The sequence below is a fragment of the Scyliorhinus torazame genome, chromosome 9, assembly GCF_047496885.1.
Source record: "Scyliorhinus torazame isolate Kashiwa2021f chromosome 9, sScyTor2.1, whole genome shotgun sequence".
Taxonomy (NCBI): domain Eukaryota; kingdom Metazoa; phylum Chordata; class Chondrichthyes; order Carcharhiniformes; family Scyliorhinidae; genus Scyliorhinus; species Scyliorhinus torazame.
The window spans coordinates 264,976,842-264,999,337 of NC_092715.1; the positions used below are offsets into that span (position 1 = coordinate 264,976,842).

General features: G+C 48.0%; 2 protein-coding genes across 2 annotated transcripts in view; one reads left to right on the top strand and one right to left on the bottom strand.

Annotated features, from left to right (window-relative positions):
* The window catches only part of LOC140429879 (cilia- and flagella-associated protein 95-like), a 36,375-nt gene that overhangs the window by 8,241 nt on the left and 5,638 nt on the right, over window positions 1-22,496 (bottom strand). The window contains exons 3-4 of the mRNA XM_072517395.1: window positions 19,186-19,304; window positions 11,002-11,070 (exon numbers count right to left, since the gene is read on the bottom strand). Coding sequence (XP_072373496.1) covers window positions 11,002-11,070; window positions 19,186-19,304 — 188 coding nt within the window. The remainder of the gene's footprint in view (window positions 1-11,001; window positions 11,071-19,185; window positions 19,305-22,496) is intronic.
* On the top strand, window positions 19,784-21,534 carry LOC140429939 (peptidyl-prolyl cis-trans isomerase-like). The gene is made up of 2 exons (XM_072517529.1): window positions 19,784-19,820; window positions 21,023-21,534. The coding sequence occupies exons 1-2, from the start codon at window positions 19,784-19,786 to the stop codon at window positions 21,532-21,534; spliced, it is 549 nt and encodes a 182-aa protein (XP_072373630.1).

Below are 22,496 nucleotides of genomic sequence, written 5' to 3' on the forward strand. Positions count from 1 at the left end.
GGAAAGAGAATCACCAGTTGCGGCATTTATGTAGAGGACGTGCAAGGACACACCCTTGATGAGATTTCATTAAAGTTGCCAGGACATCTAGGCTCGCAGGCAGCAGAACTGGCAGCCATAGCTTACATTGTAGACCACCCTGACTCGTTTCCGACCCCGGCAGACATATATTCAGACAGTTTATATGTCTGGAATAGTTTAACAGAATTCCTACCCCTGTGGGAAACTAGAGGATTCGTTTCCGCAGACGGAAAGCCCATACCCTCAGCCCCATTACTCCGGCATATCCTAGAGACAGCTAAAGATAGGAGATATGGTATAATTAAGGTTCGCAGTCAACATCGTTCTTCCCACCCTGGTAACGTTAAAGCAGACGCCCTAGCGAAGGCAGGTTCCAGACATGGTTACTTTTGGAAACCCGCCCCGAGAGCTCCCCAGTACACGCGGTTCAGGTCTCACTGACCAACATTCAGGATCTAGCGAAAGCCCAAAAGGAAGATGAAAAGCTCAGGGAAGTTTTAAAAGGAACCTTCCCAGCCCTGAAAGATAAGTTTAAGAACGCAATAACCACACATGACGGTGTGATTTTGAAAGACAGCATTTATGTAGTTCCCAGCCAGGACAGGAACCAGATTATTTGTCAGTTCCATGACAATCATGGACACCAAGGCATTGAACCCACCCTAACCCACCTCAGACCTCTCTGCTGGTGGCCTGATTTAAAAGTCGATGTAACCCATTACATTGCAAATTGCTTGATCTGTGCCCAGAACAATCCGGACAGATATGCAAGAAAGGCTCAGCTTAGTCACACCCGCCCCGTTAATGGCCCCTGGACGAATTTACAGATAGATTATATAGGACCTCTGCCCACCTGCAGAAATGGCTTTAAGTATGTGTTGGTGGTCATCGGCACCTTCACAAAATGGGTGGAAGCTTTTCCATCCAGAACGAACACGGCCAAAACAACAGCTAAAATCTTAACACAGCACATCTTGACAAGATGTGGCCTCCCACGCAGTATAGAGTCTGATCAAGGCTCCCATTTTACAGGACGAGTAATGAAGAAAGTCCTCACAATTTTCGGAATTAGGCAGAAGTTTCACATAACGTTTCACCCAAGCGGCATTGTAGAGAGGATGAACAGAGCTCTAAAAGCCACTCTCAGGAAAATGGTGCAACAGAACAACAGCACCTGGGATTCAGTTCTCCCATTTGCTTTAATGTTCTTACGAAAAACGGTATCCACATCCACAGGATACACCCCCCACACCCTCATGACCGGACGCCCCATGAAAGGGACAGAGTATTTATTAGGACTGGATTTGGCCAGCCCCACAGTCACCGCCCTCACGCAGGAAAATGCTGTACAGCAGCTTATTGAGAACATAAAGGCAGCCCAGCTCGCAGCAGCTGTGAGACTTGGGACCAGGAGGAAACAAAGCAAAGCTTGTTTTGATAAAACGGCACACGCCACCGAATTTGTAGTAGGGCAGCAAGTGATGCTTTCCCTATACAACCCCAGTTCATTCCTTTCCCCCAAATCTTCCGGACCGTACTCCACCTCTGTGTACAAGATCACATATCCCAATGGTAAGTCTGCGTGGTTTCACATAAACCAGCTTAAGGCTTATGGCCCGCAGAACAACCATGCACACCACATCTCGCTCGCAGCAGCAGACGAGCACGCCCCGCCCACAGATGACGCATTCCTACTCTCCCCCAGCCAGTCCAGCCCGTCCTCAGACACATCTTCAACACCACCCCCAGAGGCACGACTGCCTCTCCCTTCCTTCAACTAGCAGCAACAGCGACAGTGATAGCGACAGCAATGACGACAGCCACAGCACATCATGTTATTATTGTACCCCCGCACCAGGCCCCACTCCCAGTGAATCCGAGCATGATTCCACTGACCCCTTCGAAATCACATACATCAAAGCCCCTGACCCAGACCCACCGCCCAACGATTACGGATTAAAACCTAGCAGCTCCAACCTCAACACACGATTCTGGCACCGAGACAACTTGTTCAGGCTCATCCGGAATGATGAGATGGACCCCTATTCGGCCCAAGCAGCTTTAGCCAAACTACTCCAGTCAAGAGTATGGCAGCCGGGAGAAGATGATGACATAGAGTCTGACTCCCACCAAACTAATCCCTTTGCGACCCTGTTCGCTACTGAGCAATGAGGTGTCCACATGATGGCAAAAAGGAACTGATGGAGAGATACGGTGTCCTTTCAGATGGAACCTGCACCATGTTTGTTGTATGTTTGTTCATTTAATGTACATGTTAAATGTTTGTGAATTTACAAGTTTTCACGGCCCCACGCCACCACTCTTTTAACTCCCACTGGCAGTTAATGGAACAAGTTTGTCGACAGACAACCATTCAGAGGAACTAGTTTGTCGGCAGACACCACTCACAGCTACCCTTCTGATTCGATCACGAGAGGCAGCCCCCACGACGACCACATTCTTACCCGTTCTTGCCGGTCGCTCAGACAGTGGAGAAATGGCACTGGACCCCGCCCTGCCTGAGGACACCCCCCTCTGGTCAGCTACGCTCAGGTAGAGAACAAACGGCACTGATCACCGTCCTACCCGGGGAATCCACCCATTTTTTACCCGCCGCGGCCCATACGCACCCCATTTTGGCACTTTCAGTTCAAAACTTTTTTGTTTGTTTCTGGCGACCCTTAGGTTGCTTCCGTATGCTATTTACATCCTCAAACACTAGGATGGTAGATCGCACTGGCTGCAGGACGGCTCGCACTGTGTCAGTATTTCTCTTGGATGTCTTGTCCAAATATTCGGTTTAAAAAAAAGAGAGAGTCACAGATGGTGACCAATTATGATGGGTAGTTGGCAACAAAGAGCAGACAGACAGACATACGAGACCTTAAGCAAGATAATAACAGATATTATGCTTGTGTCCACAGAACTCCGGAACCTCAGGAACCCCAGAGGAAGAAAAAGAAGAAGACAGAAAGACGGAAAGGTGAAGACGACCTTCATAGTTTTTCACCTGGATCTTAGCGGGATCCCTTCAGTTGCGCGCGGATGCTACCCCCCTGACCCCTACCACATAGGCCGTGAATGATTCCCACCCCTGCCATACATTGTACCCCGAGATAGTTAACCCCGAGATAGTTAACCACGAGATAGTTACCCCCGAGACAGTTACCGACACCCTGACTTGGTGTGACAAGTTTATCACCTGGTATTCACTATCGTACATCGGAGAAGCACTCTTAGTACTGGCGATACTCTGCAGTGTCGTGCAGACACTTAGACTCAGAAAATGGCGGAGGAAAGCCTTCCGCAACCGCACTCCGGTATACACATTTAGATCCGCTATCTTCGGACTCCAACAAACCCCCCAACCCCTTTAAGTGAATTAAAGTGCATCCGTTTTTTCTTTGTGTGTGTTTTGTTCGTTCAATAAAGAAATGTAAACCTCTGTTCGTGACTGCCAAGCCAGAGAAACTTGTGTTGCTGATATTTGTACAGTTTAAAATGTTGTAGATTACTTTTGATTCTTTGAGTGAGAATAGTTTATTTAGGATAGTTAGAGGTTCCAGTTTTTTATTTTGTAATGCATGCCTGAATGTCTTCGCGCCCCGTAGAGTTTTATAATGATGTGTGTATGTAAAATGATTTTAGGTAAAAATTGCGATTCATAGGTTAGGGCAGTGTAGAGCCCGTGAAGTGCTTATGGGTGCCCCGCTTGGTCAGAGAACGAAGACGATGCGGTAATGTGATCCTTCACGCTTCGCGTTGAGGATCACAAGGAGGGGGTGTAGCCATTTGGGATGGCCACTTCCCGATTACAAAATGGACACTTTGCAAAGATTGCAGGGAAAATGGACAATACTGAGAAAACAAGCAGGTTCAGAGCTTGTCCATGTATTGGAGCCGCAGCTCCCAGACAATACCAAAACTGTAGGCCCATTAGCATACTAATGGCCCATCTCCAGGAACAAAAGAGTAACATTTGAGTAACCGATACTAAGGCAGACACCCCGGCGCCAGAGGAGACCAGAACAAAGCAGGCCAACGGCCACCTAGGACACGTCCAGCCATCAGGGCACCCACCCCTTTATTGGTCAGGATCAATGCGAGTGACCAAGAAACGGGCCAATTGATTGGGGCCAAGTTCAAGGCCCGCCCAAAAGAGCGCGAAGCCCCTTTGGATACAAGAAGGAGCTCCCAAGAGAGAATCGTTCGCTTGGACCCGGCTCTCACCGAGGAGAGACCTGCCCACCAGCTGCACCAGAAGCAAGTAAGTCCAAGGTCAACGCTCGCTACCAGACAGACGACCTTAGCTGTTCCCCTTTACCAGTTCGACCCCAGCAACCTCAGAACCGAACAACGGCCATTGTTCCTCTGACTGAGTGGGCGCCCGAAGCCAAGTATAGGCTTTAGCAGTAGTGATAGTTTAGTCTGTAGAGTTTCGTGCATGAGTATATTTAACTGTGTGTGTAAATAAATAAGCATTGACTTTGAACTAACTAACTGGTGTACCGAGTCAATGATCAGTATTCGGGTTTGAACCTTGTGGCGGTATCGAAAGATACCTGGCGACTCTGGAGCAAACGTAATTAGAATTAAGGAAGGCGATCATATTGACCGCCATATTCAGAGCCAAATAAATATAGCAACACCTGTTCTTTGAGGTTAACAATAAATCCACAGCAAATTCTTGAAGTGAAACAAATCTAGGATTTATTAACACGCTCAAACCCCGAGGGGTGGATCGTGACACGAACATGCGTTCACACTCACGAGCATTAAAGGGAAAGAGGTTACAAATTGCAAGTTACTTTAAATCAAAAAGGTATGTCCATGAAGTGATGTGAGGAGAGGCGAGTAAGTCAATGTCCAATGAGGGTTCGTTCAGGTGGTTTTGCCCAGCAGAATTCCTGGTCTTTGTCCAGGAATTGGATCTTAGTTGACGTGGTTGAGGATGCAGGAACGTATCCTTGTATTCTGAGAATTAGTTTACTCTTGAGGGTGAAATGCTGGGCTGGATTCGCTGATCGTCGACGCCGTAATCGCGTTCGGCGATCGGCCGGAGAATCCCCATTTGCGCCGGAATGGGGGGCGGCGCTGCTTTTGGCCTCAGGATGTCACCTGGGGCCCTCCCCCAATGCTCTGCCCCCAAACGGCCAGCTCTAATATGAAAGTGGCGCCCCCTGTTCTGTGTTAGCCTCAGTCTGGTCGCCACACTACCAGAAGGATGTGGAGGCTTTGGAGAGGGTGCAGAAGAGATTTACCAGGATGTTGCCTGGTATGGAGGGCATTAGCTCTGAGGAGAGGTTGGATAAACTCGGTTTGTTCTCATTGGAACGACGGAGGTTGAGGGGTGACCTGATAGAGGTTTAGAAAACTATGAGGGGCATAGACCGAGTGGATAGTCAGAGGCTTTTCCCCAGGGTAGAGGGGTCAATTACTAGGGGGCATAGGTTTAAGGTGCGAGGGGCAAGGTTTAGAGGAGATGTACGAGGCAAGTTTTTTTTACACAGAGGGTAGTGGGTGCCTAGAACTCGCTGCCGGAGGAGGTGGTGGAAGCAGGGGCGATAGTGACATTTAAGGGGCATCTTGACAAATACATGAATAGGATGGGAATAGAGGGATACAGACCCAGGAAGTGTAGAAGATTTTAGTTTAGACGGGCAGCAGGGTCGGCACGGGCTTGGAGGGCCGAAGGGCCTGTTCCTGTGCTGTACTTTTCTTTGTTCTTTGGCTGCTGTTGAGTAAACAGTCAAGAGATCTGCTCCGTTTTTCCTTTGAATACACTCAGCACCAAACTCTCATCAGCACATCACAAGCTCCCAAGGCCAGCTGCAGCCTCTTTACATATCAGTGCCAATTATTGGATCAATGAGACAACTAATTGGAATGTTTCGTAGCCCATTCCTTAACATTCTGGACTCCCCACTTCCAGCCAGAGGACACCCTTCCCCAACTACCAATCGGACCAATCACTGAGTGGACACAATAATCACAGAAACCTGGGGTCACAACAATTGCTCGTGCTTCTGAAATAAAAGACATCGCACTGATACTGGAATCTGAAACAATAACAGGAAATGCCTGGGCTTAGAAGCGCACACAGTGAACAGACAGCTGGATTGGGGTTTCTGTTTTTGTCATTTTGATCCACGTTTGCATCGCAACCAAAGAGGGGGAAAAAATCTCCTCCCACACTTGGCATCTTCATTGGTCAGAAGTGACCCAGGGGTCCCGATTCACAGCTGTATTACTGTATCTGGCCCTGCCTGGAAGCATACTGTCTTAGGAAGATCGCTTCCCACCGAGGACTGCTGCAGGCTTTAAGGACGATATACTGAAAGAGTGGCTTCCCTCGCAGAAAATCTCCTTGCGGCAACGCCGATTAAGGGGGGGGGGGGGGGGGGAGATGACGAGGGGTGGGAGGAGGTACCGGAGGAACAGGAACCCTGACACGGGACTCAATGGCCCGATCTCTGTGGGGTAAATTCTGTGAAACCTTTCAGAGATCTATTTGGATACCGCTGTGCTGTATCCCAGTGTTATAAACAAATGCTAGAACATAAATCTGGGTTTGAAAGGCTAATTGGTTAGGGGTATGGCGACACAATGTTACTGGACTAGCAATCCAGAGGCCTGGACCAATGACCTGAAGACGGAGGTCCAAATCCCACTATGGCATCTGGACAATTTAAATTCAACCAATTAAGTACGTCTGGAATTTACAGCCCATCTGAGCATGGAGCTACTGGAGTGTCGTAAAATCCCATCATGAATGTCCTTTGGGGAGGGACGTCTGCTGTTCTTAACCTGGTCTGGCCTACATGTGACTCCTGACCGACACCAATGTGGTTGTTTTTAATTGCCCTCTGAAATGGCCCAGCAGACCACTCCCGTTTTTGTTGATCAGGAAAATCCAGTAACGTTTGGAAACAACTGGTTCTGCAGTCTGTGGTGAATGGATTACTGGTACCATTCACCATTGTATTACATTACATTACATTGTATTATGTTGGTGCCCTTGTGGGCTCCGCCCCCTCGGGGGAGGTATATAGATCTGCAGCCTGTAGGCGGCACTCAGTACAGAGCAGTCGCAGGCAGGCACAGTTCTAGCTGATTAAAACCACTGTTCACTTCAACGCTCCGTCTCGTGTGAATTGATGGTCGCATCACAGTCCAAATTGGGAGTTCCGCCTTAAGGTCTACAAGACCAGTTGAGACCAGAATCGGTCACTTGCCAAGTGTTTTTTTTTCCCTTCTGGGAAGGTGACTCACGGCCACCTTCTCAAAATGATAATTCAACAGGGGTGAGAGCATTCGCGCTGGCTTTACCACCAGCACCCTGTGAATGAGTAAAGAGGTTTCTGGTGTTGGGCCACCTTCAGGGGCAGGGAGAAAAAGGAACGCAAGGTTCTGCTGATGGGGCGAGATCAATGAAGGTGGAAAGAAACTCGCGTGGAGCATAAACAGTGGCAGAGACCAGAGGGGCCGAATGGCCTGTTTTTTGTACTTTTAAATTCTAAAAAGCATCAGTGCCTAGACAGCTGTGGAAGACAGTAGCAAAGGCAAGAAATGGACAAAAAGCGGGCAACAGGAAAAATAAATACAGTGCATGAGACACTCCTGACGGGTTGAAACGCCTGGGAGATATTCTCGTTCAATGGCTATTATTTCATCTGTGGCTCCTCTCTACTGCCGGCACAAGCTGGCTCCCACGTGATTTTACTTCAAATGTAAAATACGGGAGACACGTGCAATCACGCAGAAGGGCCAAGCATTCATTGACCCAAGAACCATGGCCTGAGGCCTCAACAAGCTCTGCAGGCTGTGAATTTACGAGTCGCCCTGGGGAACGAGCACCAACATTCAGATTCTTTGCCTGTGGTCACAGAGAGTTGCACTCTCAAAGAGACAAAATCTTTGGACAGATTTAGGGGTTTTACACCGTAATCAGTGGCAGGGAAGGCCAGGATGATACGCAGTCCACTCACCGTCTTGCCATATTGAAATGGCGCCCAACATCGCTGACCCACCGGTGAAGGAAGGAGGGTGACCTCCTGAAAATGAAGATGGATCCCCAGGAACATTCCGAGGCTGGAAGATGGACCCACTCCTGGACATCTAATCTAGAAGGTCCACCGGTAGATGCACCTTCGACCCCACTGCTGCAGTGGTCCAGAGTAGCGGGCGGCCCCCAATCCCGAACTTCAGAGGCAGCCTCGGGCATTGTTCAGATGAGTACCGACAACTGCGCTTCTCACACTGGTGTGGTTTCCTGCCGGCATCGTGGAGAATTGGGAATGAGTTCCTGGCCTCTGGTGTGTCCGAGCACCCGCGGAAGATCCCACTGTAAATTCACGCTGGCACAAAACCAGTTTCTTGCCCTGCTGTCATATTCTCCCCAAACACCTGCCATCGAACCCACCAGCAGGGGCATGGGAGAATTCCGCCCTATGTGACTCACAGCTGGTCATGGCCACATGAGTCGTTGACGATCCCTAACATTCTCAGGGAACGGGTTATAAAGCACAATGCCTCTGTGGGGCCATTGATGAATTAATTCACGCACTGGGGGTAGCATTGGTCGCCTCCTTTACAATGTTGTGTGTGGCAGCTGCGGAGATGCGATAGGTCACCCGGGAAGCTTTGGAAATCACCGATGGCAAAAGGATTCAGTGCTGCAGGCACCTTGAGGGCCACTGGCATGAAGTTCCCAATAAATTCATGCCCCTGCAGGTCTTGTTCCACAGTCCTACGTATTTCAGTGACCATTTCCCAGCTCGGCCTCAGTCCTCTCCAGCATTGCCTCTCCGACTCCTGCAGCTCGTTCGCTCTTGTCCCCAGGACCCCGCTGCCAGCCTTTTACATTGACTCCATGTGGCTGCATCCTGACCAGCCTCCCGCTCTGCTGCTGCCTCTGTTGGCGACCAGAAAGAGCTTGCCTTTGCCGCATCCTCCCCTCCTGCTCCCAGTCCCACCCTCTGTCTCCCCTTGAATCCCTCTTTCCCCACTCCACCGTGCTCTGATCCTGCTCCTCATGTCTCCTGGTTCCGGGCCAAGTGTAAGCTGCCATTCTCCAGCCTTAGTGCCACCGGATTCAAGAAAATCACGGACCACAGACGCTACTGCTTAAAAGGTGACTGTTGTGCGCCCCCGCCTTTTATCGAATGTGAACCAGGTGCCACATAATTCCTGTGCGTCTTAATATAAAGTTAATATGATGAGTATTAATGGAATGCAAATGTAATACAAGTACAAACCCGCCACAGGGTTTAAACTTAGTCTTTCCTCCTCAACACACCATCTGCATGAGTCACAGAAAACGAGCATGCAGGCACAGCAGCTAATAAGGAAAGCAAATGGATTGTTGTCATTTATAGAAAAAGGAATGGAGTATAATGTTTTTTTGTTTTTTTTTAAATTTAGAGTATCCATTTCATTTTTTCCAATTAAGGGGCAATTTAGCGTGGCCAATCCACCTACCATGCACAGCTTTGGGTTGTGGGGGCGAAACACACGCAGACACAGGGAGAATGTGCAAACTCCACACGGGCAGTGACCCAGAGCCGGGATCGAACCTGGGACCTCGGCGCCGTGAGACTGCACTGCGCCACCAATGTTCAGGAAGTGTTGTTGCAACTGTACAATGCATTGGTGAGACCGCACCTGGAGTATTGTGCACTGTTTTGGTCCCCTTATTTGAGGAAAGATGTAGTGACATTGGAGGCAGTTCAGAGGAGATTCACTAGGTTGATTCCAGAGATGAGGGGTTTGTCATATGAGGAAAGATTGAACAGTTTAGGCCGATACTCTCTGGAGTTTAGAAGAACGTGGGGAGATCTAATTGAGGTATGCAAGATGCTAAAAGGTCTGGATAAAGTGGACGTGGAGCTGATGCCTCCTCTTGTGGGGCATTCTAGAACGAGAGGTCATAATCCCAGAATAAGAGGTAGAAAATTTAAAACAGATTGGAGGAGAAACTACTTCTCCCAAAGGGTTGTGAATCTGTGGAATTCACTGCCCCAGAGTGCAGTGGATGCTGGGACAGTGAGTAAATTTAAGGAGGAGTTTGACAGATTTTTAATTGGTAATGGGTTGAAGGGTTATGGAGAACGGGCAGGACGGTGGAGTTGAGGCCAAGATAGGATCAGCCATGATCACATTGAGGGTGTTAGGCTTGGGAGGCTAAATTGCCGACTCCCGCTCCGAGGTCATGTGTTCTAGGGAGGAGACGCTCTGGCTGATTTCACAATCCAGCTCTTGGCCTGTAACATTGTAGGTAACAGATGAGGAACATATTGGCCATGATAGAATGGCGGAGCAGACTTGATGAGTCATATGGCCTAATTCTGCTCCCATATCTTATGACCTTATGACCTGGAAACAAAAATTTTGGCTCCCGCCTAATTACCCCCACCCACTAGGTTTCCTGTGTGGCGGCATGGTGGCACAGTGGTTAGCACTGCTGCCTCACAATGCCAGGGACCCTGGCTCGATTCCTGGCTTGGGTCATTGTCTGTGTGGAGTTTGCATGTTCTCCCCGTGTCTGCGCGAGTTTCCTCCGGGTGCTCCGGTTCCCTCCCACAGTCCAAAGTTGTGCCGGTTAGGTGGATTGGCCATGCTAAATTGTCCCTTAATGTCCAGGGATGTGCAGGTTAGATCATGAGGTAGGGTGGGGTGGATGACAAAATGGACATGAGTAGGGTGCTCTTTCGAGGGACCGGTGCAGACCTGATAGACCGAATGGCCTCCTACTGCATTATAGGGATTCTAAGGTGCTTACAGGCTCCGTTAAATACCACCCAATGTCTGCATTACAGAACGGCGCAACCTGCAGTCTCAAAGAAATCATGAAGAATAATTTTTGAAGACTAATATGGAAATGCGTATATGAACACAAGTTATTGCCGCACCGGTTACTGCTTTTCAGAGTTCTGCGTCTTCTTAATTTTAACCTGATATGAGACTTTAAAAACAACTCACATTTTTGAATGGTCTGGAGAATGTCTTGGTAGAGCTGCATTTGCCCCTGAGTCAAGGCAACCAGAGGTCCTGGAGTTGGAAAGGAAACCGATAGTTTAGATAATTGGTTGATCGCAAAACGATACGGCAACATGTGCTGAATTGGGATGACGATACAAATAAAACAAGTGCTCACAACTGATAACATCATTAATGTAAACGATATCCTGTGATGGCCATGGAGTGGAGTGGTCGCACATTTGGTGGCTCCCACTGAAGGTGGATCTTTTCTCTCCTACACCACCTGAATGGTGTGGTATTCGAGAGTAACGGATGTGTGAGGGCCCAGGGAAGGTAATACTCCACTGGTGAGATCGGTGTATGGATCAGAGGACGAGAAGTGCCACGAGAAAGAGAGAGCAGTGCGAGAAGGAAGGTTTTCGTAGTGGGTCACCGGTGAAGTTGGCAGAGGGCAAGGGGGCAGCGCTGCCCGCCCAGTGGTCGACGGAGCAGCTGGTGGAGCTTATGAATAATAGATTCCAGCACCAGAGGAAGGAGGCCAGGGTGGTGGAGCTGCTGAGGGTGGCGATCGATCGGGCGGATCACCGGCAGGAGGCTCAGGGCCTGGCGATCCAGAAGGTGGAGGAGTCGCTGGGGGAGTGTGATGATCTCAGGTGCTGCAGGACAAGTTGCTGTTGGAGGACAAAATAGGGGAAGATGGCTGATATATACAAGGAACTGATGGAGAGGAAAGGGCTCCAGTGGAGGATATTAAACACAAGTTGGGAGGAGGGGCTGGGAGGGGAGGTGGGGGCCGGGACGTGGGCAGAAGCCTTACGGAGGGTGAGTGCATCTTTGTCGTGTGCGAGGTTAAGCCCCATCCAGGCCGACGGGCCTGTTCAGTGCTGTATTTTTCAATGTTCTTTAGGGTCCACATGATGGTGGCGGGGATGAGCAGGTTCTTTACAGGTGTGGAAGGCAGTTGTGAGCGGTGTGCCAGGGGGGCGTGGGGGGGGGGGTGAATCATGTCCACATGTTCTGGGCGTGTCCAAGACTGGGGTGGGCTCGTGCAGGGGTACTCGGACGTGCTGTGGGGCTGTTTCCAGGTGGCGGTATTTGGGGGTGTCGAAAGATCCAGGAGCCCGGGGTGAGGGGGGGGGGTGCCTTTTTTGGCCTTTGCCTCCCTGATAGCCTGGAGACGGATCCTGTTTTATTGGTGGGACTCGGAGCCGCCAAAAGCAGCGATGTGGGTGAGCCACCTGGCAGAATTCCGGAAGTTGGAGAAGGTCAAATTTGCTCCGCGGGGGTCGGTGGAGGGGTTCACACGGAGGTGGAAACCACTCATTGACTTCTTCAAGGAGAATTGAGGAGTTAGCAAGCAGGGGGGGAGGGATACGGAGGTAAAAAATTAGGGAGGCGGGATGTGGTTGGGTGTTGGTATCGGGGGGGAGGGGGGTTAATGTGTTGTTCCTCTGATATTTTGGGAATATATGTAAAAACGTTTTGAATAAAAATAGTTTAAAGATAATTAATGTAAACAATCGATAAAATAAAAGGATTGCACAATTATGAATATTTCACCGTTTACATAACAATTTGTTACAAAATGCCGGTCTCCTTAATTTACAGAATGAGAATGGAGGATCTGCTCCACTCTGGATTCATGTCGACAGATCACACGTTGATCGATCAGGTTGAATTGGTTAAATTCTCAATCATTTCCATGCTCTTTATGAGTTTTATAAAGTCGGGGATTGGGCTGTCGCAATCTGATCATCCTATATTTTATCTGTGGAACGGTGCCTTTCACCATTAATCCCATCGCACATTTATCCTATTCAGCTGTGGTAAGGGATCGTAGCGATGGGAGGTGGGAGTCAAGAGTTTTTTATTCAAGTCTAGACAGCCCTTCTCGCTGCCTTTCAGCAGGGGACACCTATTCAGTTGAACAGAAGTATCATTCTACACCAGCAACAAGCACCTAGGGTTAAATAGGGCAGCACGGTCGTACAGTGGTTAGCACAGTTGGTTCACAGCTCCAGGGTCCCAGGTTCGATTCCCGGCTTGGGTCACTGTCTGTGCGGAGTCTGCACGTTCTCCCCGTGTCTGCGTGGGTTTCCTCCGGGTGCTCCGGTTTCCTCCCACAGTCTAAAGATGTACAGTAAGGTGGATTGGCCGTGATAAATTGCCCTTAGTGTGCAAAAAGGTTGGGTGGGGTTACGGGGATAGGGTGGAAGTGTGGGCTTGGGTAAGATGCTCTTTCCAAGGGCCGGTGCAGACTCGATGGGCTGAATAGCCTCCTTCTGCACTGTAAATTCTATGGCTAATTCTTGCAACTCCATATGAAATGAAAAATGAAATGAAATGAAAAATGAAATGAAATGAAAATCGCTCATTGTCACAAGTAGGCTTCAAATGAAGTTACTGTGAAAAGTCCCTAGTCGCCACATTCCGGCGCCTGTTCGGGGAGGCAGGTACGGGAATTGAACCGTGCTGCTGGCCTGCCTTGGTCTGCTTTAAAAGCCAGCTCTTTAGCCCCATGCTAAACCAGCTCTAAACCAGCACGACGGCCACGGGTCCTAATATCTCTTTATTCGGCTTAGTGTCAAATATTGTCTGATGATAACAAAGATGTGTGGGTTAGACTCACAGAATCATAGACTTTACAGTGCAGAAGGAGGCCATTCGGCCCATCAAGTCTGTACCGGCCCCTGGAAAGAGCACCCCACTTAAGCCCACACCTCTACCCATCCCCGTAACCCAATAACCCCACCCAACCCTTTTGGACACTAAGGGCAATTTAGCATGGCCAATCCACCAAACCTGCACATCTTTGGACTGTGGGAGGAAACCCACGCAGACACGGGGATCCTCTCCCAGTGGAATGATTTTCAAGGTCCCAAGTGCTCACAACCCATGGGGTTGTCTCCTGGAAGGACAAGGGGCTGGATTCTATGTCCCACCGCACCACATTTCTGTTTCAGCGCGCCGGTGGGATGCTCCATTATGCCGGCTAGTCAATGGGGATTCCCATTGTGGGGCAGCCCTGCCGGGAAAACGGAGCATCCCGTCTGCGGAGGATCCAGCCCGTGGACTCTCTCTCTCGCTCTCTCTCTCTCCCGTGTTTGCTCCAGAAAGCCTGTGAGTGCTGTATTTATGGAACTGCAGTGAACCTGAATGAATGAATCGACAGGAAAACCATTACTAGCTGCCAACAAAGACCAGGACCCTCTTTCTCTCTCCAGAATGGTGGTGAGCGCTGTATGCCTGAAACGGCAGAGGCCTGAATGAATCTACAGTAAAGCCTCTTGGGTAAGGTGCTGGAAATGACCATCTGAAACAAAGACTCCTTTTCCCTATTATTGATGATTTTATTTCACCCTGCTCATCCCCTCTGTGTTTGTCTGTCTTGTGTGTGTGCAGAGGATGGGGGAGCAAGCTAAAGCATGGAATTAGGAATTAGATAATAATTAACCAGTTGTATTTGCTGCCTATTCCATTACAGTTCTTGTTATTAATAAACAGTGATTGTGTTGAAATTTACAAACCTGGTGACTGTAATTATTGGGCAGCCAAGGACCAAAGACTTTTGAGTGTTTTTCTAAGAATTATTGGTTAATTCAATTGTGTTGCAATTCCAGGTCAGGTGAAGCTGGAATTGACCACACACTTGCCCAGGGGGTTATAACAAATGTTCCAATCAAAGATTACAGACAGCGTGTTGTAATTATTCTGTAGTCTTGATGAGATGCTGTCTGGATAGGAGAGTCCTGACAACGGTGATGCACAGATAAACAAGGTGGAAATTATGTTTCAGTCTCTGATCATCCAGGATGATATTCAGTTCCCTCTTAGCACCAGAATTGGGAATGTGCTAGAGAGGCTGTTTTACGCGTGCTCGCTTGTAGGCATGATGTCTTGCAGTAGTCAGCCAGTTTTGCAATATCATCATTTAATGTGTCGCTCGGATCTGGGTCGGTATGAGCCTGTGTGTAACAGCAGCTCTCACCTGCACAGTTAAACCTCTGCGACCGGGTTTGGGGCAGGTCGTTGGTATCCAACTTAAACTGGATTGGGGCTTAAACGGATCTCTGAGCTAGTTCATTCATCTGTTTCCTCTAGATGCTAGTCTTGTCACCCATATGCACCCTGATCCTTCTGTCCCAGAGTTCAACGACGTCACTGACCCAAGAACTCTTGATATTTTGTCAATTAGGGCAATGTGCCAGACTGTATTGTATGCTGCAGCGAGGTTGAAGAAAATTGCCACGGTTTTGAGTTTCTTTCAAAGCCATTCTTAGTGAAAGTGGTGAATGCGAGGACCTGGTACACGTGTTTCTTCCTTGTCGAAAGCCTGCTTGATCCACAGTCAGGATGTCCTCTACTTCTGGCTTGATCTGCTGTAGGATTCTCAGCTCTTCTACCTTGAACCACCCTGATAGCCAGGATATTGGTCGGTAGTTTGATGGTAATTTTGGTTCTTTGCCTGGTTTTGGGAGGGTGATGACTTTACACATGCACCAGGATTTAAGGCTTGAAAAGTTAAATCCCGCAACAACCTCTCCAGTAAACTGGCCAAGACCTCATGGGGATTACAAGCCAAGATGCTAAGGACCTCTGCACTTACTATCACGTACTCAGCTGCAGAATATTACACCCTTGCATGTACCAGTCTTCCCGCAACCAAATTCATTGATGGTAATGTTTGACCAACTCACCTCCTCTGCCTCCCAGTCCTGAGCAACATTGCTCCCCCATAACATGGATTGACGATTGGCTGTCAGGCAGAAGGCAGAGAGTTGGGACAAAAGGTTATTTTTCGGAATGGCAACCGGTGACGAGTGGTGTCCCGCAGGGTTCAGTGTTGGGGCCATAGCTGTTCTCTTTATATATTAACGATTTAGATGACCTGACTGGGGGCATTCTGGCTAGGTTTGCCGATGATACAAAGATAGGTGGAGGGGCAGGTAGTACGGAGGAGGTGGGGAGGCTGCAGAAAGATTTAGACAGTTTAGGAGAGTGGTCCAAGAAATGGCTGATGAAATTCAACGTGGGCAAGTGTGAGGTCTTGCACTTTGGAAAAAAGAATAGAGGCATGGACTATTTTCTAAATGGTGACAAAATTCATAATGCTGAAGTGCAAAGGGACTTGGGAGTCCTAGTCCAGGATTCTCTAAAGGTAAACTTGCAGGTTGAGTCCGTAATTAAGAAAGCAAATGCAATGTTGTCATTTATCTCAAGAGGCTTGGAATATAAAAGCAGGGATGTACTTCTGAAGCTTTATAAAGCATTAGTTAGGCCCCATTTAGAATACTGTGAGTAATTTTGGGCCCCACACCTCAGGAAGGACATACTGGCATTGGAGCAGGTCCAGCAGAGATTCACACGGATGATCCCAGGAATGGTAGGCCTAACATACGATGAACGCCTGAGGATCCTGGGATTATATTCATTGGAGTTTAGGAGGTTGAGGGGAGATCTAATAGAAACTTACAAGATAATGAATGGCTTAGATAGGGTGGACGTAGGGAAGTTGTTTCCCTTAGCAGGGGAGACTAGGACCCGGGGGCACAGCCTTAGAATAAAAGGGAGTCACTTTAGAACAGAGATGAGGAGAAATCTCTTCAGCCAGAGAGTGTGGGTCTGTGGAATTCATTGCCACAGAGGGTGGTGGAGGCCGGGACGTTGAGTGTCTTTAAGACAGAAGTTGATAAATTCTTGATTTCTCGAGGAATTAAGGGCTATGGAGAGAGAGAGCGGGTAAATGGAGTTGAAATCAGCCATGATTGAATGGTGGAGTGGACTCGATGGGCCGAATGGCCTTACTTCCGCTCCTATGTCTTATGGTCTTATAACAGGAGGGCAATGGCAACAGGCAAGCAGCTGCAGTCGGTCTATGCCAACCTACGCCTGCCCTTATTAAAATACCTCAGCAACACACCTGCAGTTCGCATTTCCCATTGCCACCTCATGCAGAACGCTCTTTTGCAAATGGCAATTGATGCCAAATCAATTGTAAATTTTAAATCTGAGATTGATTAGTGTTTTTTTGTTCAGAAAAGGTATGAAGGAAATGGGGCCAAGGCAGGTGGAGGGCAGATGATGATCCCATGAGCCTGGATCAAAGGGCTCTTCCTTCTCGATACTAACAGCATGAGCATCCCTTTCATAAGACTTCTGTGGTGTGCCTTGGGTGGTTTTTCCAGGGTTAAAAGCTCAATAAAAATGCAGGTTGTTGTTGATCACACTGATATGCACTACACTGATGTGCACTGCAGCCGTGGCTGGAACAGCACCGAGTGCTTTTGTTACTGAGGCACTTAAGAACATAAGAACTAGGAGCAGGAGTAGGCCATCTGGCCCCTCGAGCCTGCTCCGCCATTCAATGAGATCATGGCTGATCCTTTGTGGACTCAGCTCCACTTTCCGGCCCGTACACCATAACCCTTAATCCCTTTATTCTTCAAAAAACTATCTTTATCTTAAAAACATTTAATGAAGGAGCCTCTGCTGCTTCACTGGGCAAGGAATTCCATAGATTCACAACCCTTTGGGTTCCTCCTAAACTCAGTCCTAAATCTACTTCCCCTTATTTTGAGGCTATGCCCCCTCGTTCTGCTTTCACCCGCCAGTGGAAACAACCGGCCTGCATCTATCCTATCTATTCCCTTCATAATTTTATATGTTTCTATAAGATCCCCCCTCATCCTTCTAAATTCCAACGAGTACAGTCCCAGTTTACTCAACCTCTCCTCGTAATTCAACCTCTTCAGCTCTGGGATTAACCTAGTGAATCTCCTCTGCACACCCTCCAGTGCCAGTACGTCCTTTCTCAAGTAAGGAGACCAAAACTGAACACAATACTCCAGGTGTGGCCTCACTAACACCTTATACATTTGCAGGATAAGTTCTGATTCAGAGGGGGAAACCTATTCGGAGCAATTTCAACTTGCAAATAAATCTCGGGGTATGCCAGAGGAGAGATTTCTCAGCCAAGCTCAACTTCAATTGGAGTATAGAAACTGGCCTGTTAAATAAAGTGGAGGGAAAGGGTTCTCAAGTAGCCCCGAAACGGAAGGCAGGGAGGGATGCACTCCAGCTGTTTAACTCTTTTGTCAATGAGAGAGAGGGAGAATTAAGATGTTAAAAACTTACCAATTGCAATAACTTTGTGCTGATTCAGTGCAGCAAATTCCTCACTTAAAATTGTAATTGTCTTCCGGGAGAGTGCAACTTTAAGTGATACTTCTTTAAGCAAATCAGATATTCCCATTGTAAAAAAAGGTGCAATAAAACAGAAAATGCTGAAAAAAATCAGCAACTGTGAAGAGAGAAACAGAGTTAACTTTTGAGTCCATAAAATTCTGTAGTTCAGTTAGCAGGTGCTGGCTTAGCACAGTGGGCTAAATAGCTGGCTTGTAATGCAGAACAACGCCAGCAGCGCGGGTTCAATTCCCGTACCAGCCTCCCCGAACAGGTGCCGGAATGTGGTGACTAGGGGCTTTTCACAGTAACTTAATTGAAGCCGACTTGTGACAATAAGCAATTATTATTATAAGAAATATGAAAACACTGTGCTGTGTAAATTAAAATGCTGTACTTTCCCAAATTTCTCCATTCGTAAAAAAAAAACTTTTTAAAAGCAAAGTTGATTTTAAGACGTAGATGGAATATGCTAGCTCTTTCTACTTACCTCCCCGCCCGCCGCCTCTCTTGCGAGCCACCTCTTCTCCCAATGGCCTATCCTCTTTGCCGCTTCCCTCTTCTCAACCCTTGCTGCAAGGAAGCGAGAGAGGGAGTGGGATGTGCTCCAAGTGGGACGGTAGGAGAGAGTCGGAGAGTCGGTGAGGGCGCGGGGCCATTCCGAAGTGGCATCAATCGGGTCACGTGGACGATACTGAATGAGGCAACTTAAAACGGGACTTACGGTGTGAGACTGATATTGAAATCTTTAACCACAGTGCCACCTATTGAAATGCCTATGATGTGTGTGCACGCACAACAACAACTTGCATTTGAAAATACCTTTACAACAGAAAAAATACCTTAAGGCACATCAGAATAGTGATTGTGAAACATCATTTGACAGAACACACCAAATACGGGTATCGTAAGCAAGAGTGTTTTGGATTTACCAATGCAGATAAGCACACTCAAAACTTCAATGAACTTTTTTTTTTTAAAAGCATTATTTTAATGGCATACCTCTTGAAAAGTTCTTTTGCCACAGTTTTATGATCTGCTATTGGTACTTTTTCCCTCAGTCGATAATCGTCCTTTAAATTAATTTGAGACATGCATGCCTCTGTCGTGGTGCTCCAGTCCTGTAACAGAAAAACACCCAGGTGTTCATTTCATGTGCCCTCCACCCAAAACTGAAGAAGCTAGAGACCCCACAACATCTCTTCTAAATGCCAATTTTGGCGTTAATGTAGATGTGTTGTTGTGTTCTGTAGTGTTGCTGTCGCAATGATGCACACAGAACATCTGCTGACTGAGCTAGAACGATGATTTATTGATTAACACATGGAAACATAACAAACAGAATACTTTTCAGATTAAATTACTATTTGAGCTTCGTGAACTCTCCTGGAACAACCCTGTGTGCGGCTGTCCTCTTGGACGGCTTACTGCCAACTGACGAGAGTCGGATGTCACATGGCCAATGTCTGAAGCTGGTTGGAGGTCGCATTGCTAACTACGTTCAATATTATTCACAGGCATATCACCACACTTGTGTGTGGATGCAGAGGCTGTGGGAAGGGTTTTAAATGAATATTTTGTCTCCGTGTTTACAAAGGAAATGGGTGATGCAGATACAGTAGTCCAGGAGGAACACGGTGAGATATTGAATAGGAGAATCATAATGAGAGAGGAAGTGCTGGGTTGGAATCCTTGAACGTTGATAAGTCACCAGGGCCAGATGGATTGTTTCCGTGGCTACTGAAGGAGGTCAGGGAGCAGGTAGAAGATGCTCGGAGGACGATTTTCCAATCCTCACTAGATGGAGGGGAGGCACCGGAGGACTGGAGGAATGCAAGCATGGTTCCAATGTTTAAAAAGGGATTGAAGGAAATGGCGAACAATTATTGGGCAGTTGGTCGTATGTATGTAAATTAGTAGAATCAATCCGGAGATACAGGATTAACTGTCAGGTAGAAAGGCATGAACTCGTCAGGGGTAGTCAGCATACAATCTTCAGGGTATCAGAATAGCCAGAGTTACACATGGGGAAGGGGGCCAACACCCTCGCTTTCACTTCCCTAATCGCACGTCGGAGAATCCTGCTCGGCTGGCGATCGGCAGCACCACCCACAGCGGCAGACTGACTGGCAGACCTGGCGGGATTCTCCATTTGGAGAAGATCAAGTACACCAACCGAAGGTCGGAAGAGGGCTTCCTCAAAACATGGGGGGGGGGGGGTAGTTCGGCGGCCTGTTCCAAGACAGTTCAAGGCCAACAGCGACGAGGGAAAGAGTGAGAGACGGGGGAAGAGCAGACAGAAGTACAAATGAGAGTAGGGTGGGGGGAGGAAATGAGGAGGAAACTTAGGGGAACCACAGGAAGAAGCATGGAGGAGGGGGCAGGAAATCCCGCCCCCCTCCCCCCCCCCCCCCCCGAACCCACAAGGCCTGCAACAAAAACCACAGAAGGAAGCGGGGGGGAGAAGTGGAGAACAGGAGCACAGAGTGGAAGAGGGGGTGGAGAGGATATATCAAGAAAGATCGTATGTACATAGGAACTGCATAAACTGGAAATATCTGCGCAAGGGTTACTATGTAATATTGAAAATGCCAATAAAAATACCTTTTAGAAAAGGGATGGCCACATGGAATTGTTGAAGGAAGGTCTTGCCTCACAAATGTGAAAACGTGACAAGAAGGGTTGATGAACGCCGTGCAGTGGATGTGGTGTACATGGACTTCAGCAACAGATTTGGCAAAGTCCCAAATGGCAGATTGATCAAGAAAGTGGAGGCCGATTGCTGCAAAGATCCCCCACGCCCTCAGCACACAGGCGAAGATCGTTGACCGTTATTGAGGAATCAGGTTGGCTGCTCCGAATCCCCGGGTTTTCATGGACATTTCTGCGGGCGGCGAACCCGTGGGACGGATCGTGAAGGAGCTGAACGCCGATGTGGTCCCAAAAACTGCAGAAAATCTCCGTGCATTGTGCACTGGTGAGAAGGGGTTTGGTTACAAGGGCTCGATATGCCACAGAGTCATTCCTGATTTCATGTGCCAGGGTGGTGACTTCACCAAGCACAACGGCACTGGTGGGAAGTCCATCTACGGTGAAAAGTTTAAGGATGAGAATTTCAAACTGACACACACAGGACCTGGTATCCTGTCCGTGGCTCATGCTGGGCCAAATACAAATGGATCCAAGTTCTTTCTCTGCCCCGAGAAAACTGCGTGGTTGGGTGGAAAACATGCTGTGTTTGGCAAAGTGATAGACAGGATGGATGTTGCGAGGAAGATGGAAAAATTGGGAATGCAAAGTGGCACAACCAGCGAGAAAATTGCCATCTCTGATTGTGGGCGGCTGAACTAATTGTATTTGCAAATAGCATTGCCCAATTTAAATAAAATGTGATCATTTATGCTTTAAAAAAAAGTGAAAGCCCATGGGGATACAGGGCAATGTGGCGAACTAGATAAAAAGTTGGTTTAGTAACAGGAAACAAAGGATAATGGTTGATGGCTGCCCTTGTGAATGGAAAGTTGTTTCAAGTGGTGTTCCACAGGGCTCGGTGTTGGAACCCTGACTTTGTGTTATATATTAACGATTTGGACATGAACATGGGGAGGTACAATTGGGAAATTTGCCGATGACACTAAGATTGGTCGAGTGGTGGACATTGTAGAGGATAGCTATAAGCTCCAGAATGATATAGATGGGTTGGTGGAAAGGGTCCAGAGGAGGTTCACTAGAATGATCCCTGGAATGAAGAACTTGTCCTATGAGGAACGTTTGAGGACTCTGGGTCTGTACTCGTTGGAGTTTAGAAGGATGAGAGGCAATCTTATTGAAACGTACAAGATACTGAGAGGCCTGGATAGAGTGGACGTGGAGAGGATGTTTCCACTTGGAGGAAAAACTAGAACCAGAGGACACCATCTCAGACTAAAGGGCCAATCCTTTAAAACAGAGATGAGGAGGAATTTCTTCAGCCAGAGGGTGGTGAATCTGTGGAACTCTTTGCCGCAGAAGGCTGTGGAGGCCAAATCACCGAGTGTCTTTAAGGCAGAGATAGATAGGTTCTTGATTAATAAGGGGATCAGGGGTTATGGGGAGAAGGCAGGAGAATGGGGATGAGAAAATATCAGCTATGATTGAATGGGGGAGCAGACCCGATGGGCCAAGTGACCTAATTCAGCTCCTATGTCTATGGTGGAGTGGGCAATAAAGTGGCAAATCGAATTTAACACAGATCAGTACAAGATGAATGAATGAATGAATGAAAATCGCTTATTGTCACAAGTAGGCTTCAAAAGAAGTTACTGTGAAAAGCC

Excerpts from the sequence above, each read along its gene's own strand:
- LOC140429939 (XM_072517529.1), top strand. The coding sequence starts at position 19,784 with ATGGGTGATGCAGATACAGTAGTCCAGGAGGAACACG. Across the intron at positions 19,821-21,022 it reads AGTAGTCCAGGAGGAACACG|GAATCAGGTTGGCTGCTCCG; the intron begins GTGAGATATTGA and ends ACCGTTATTGAG.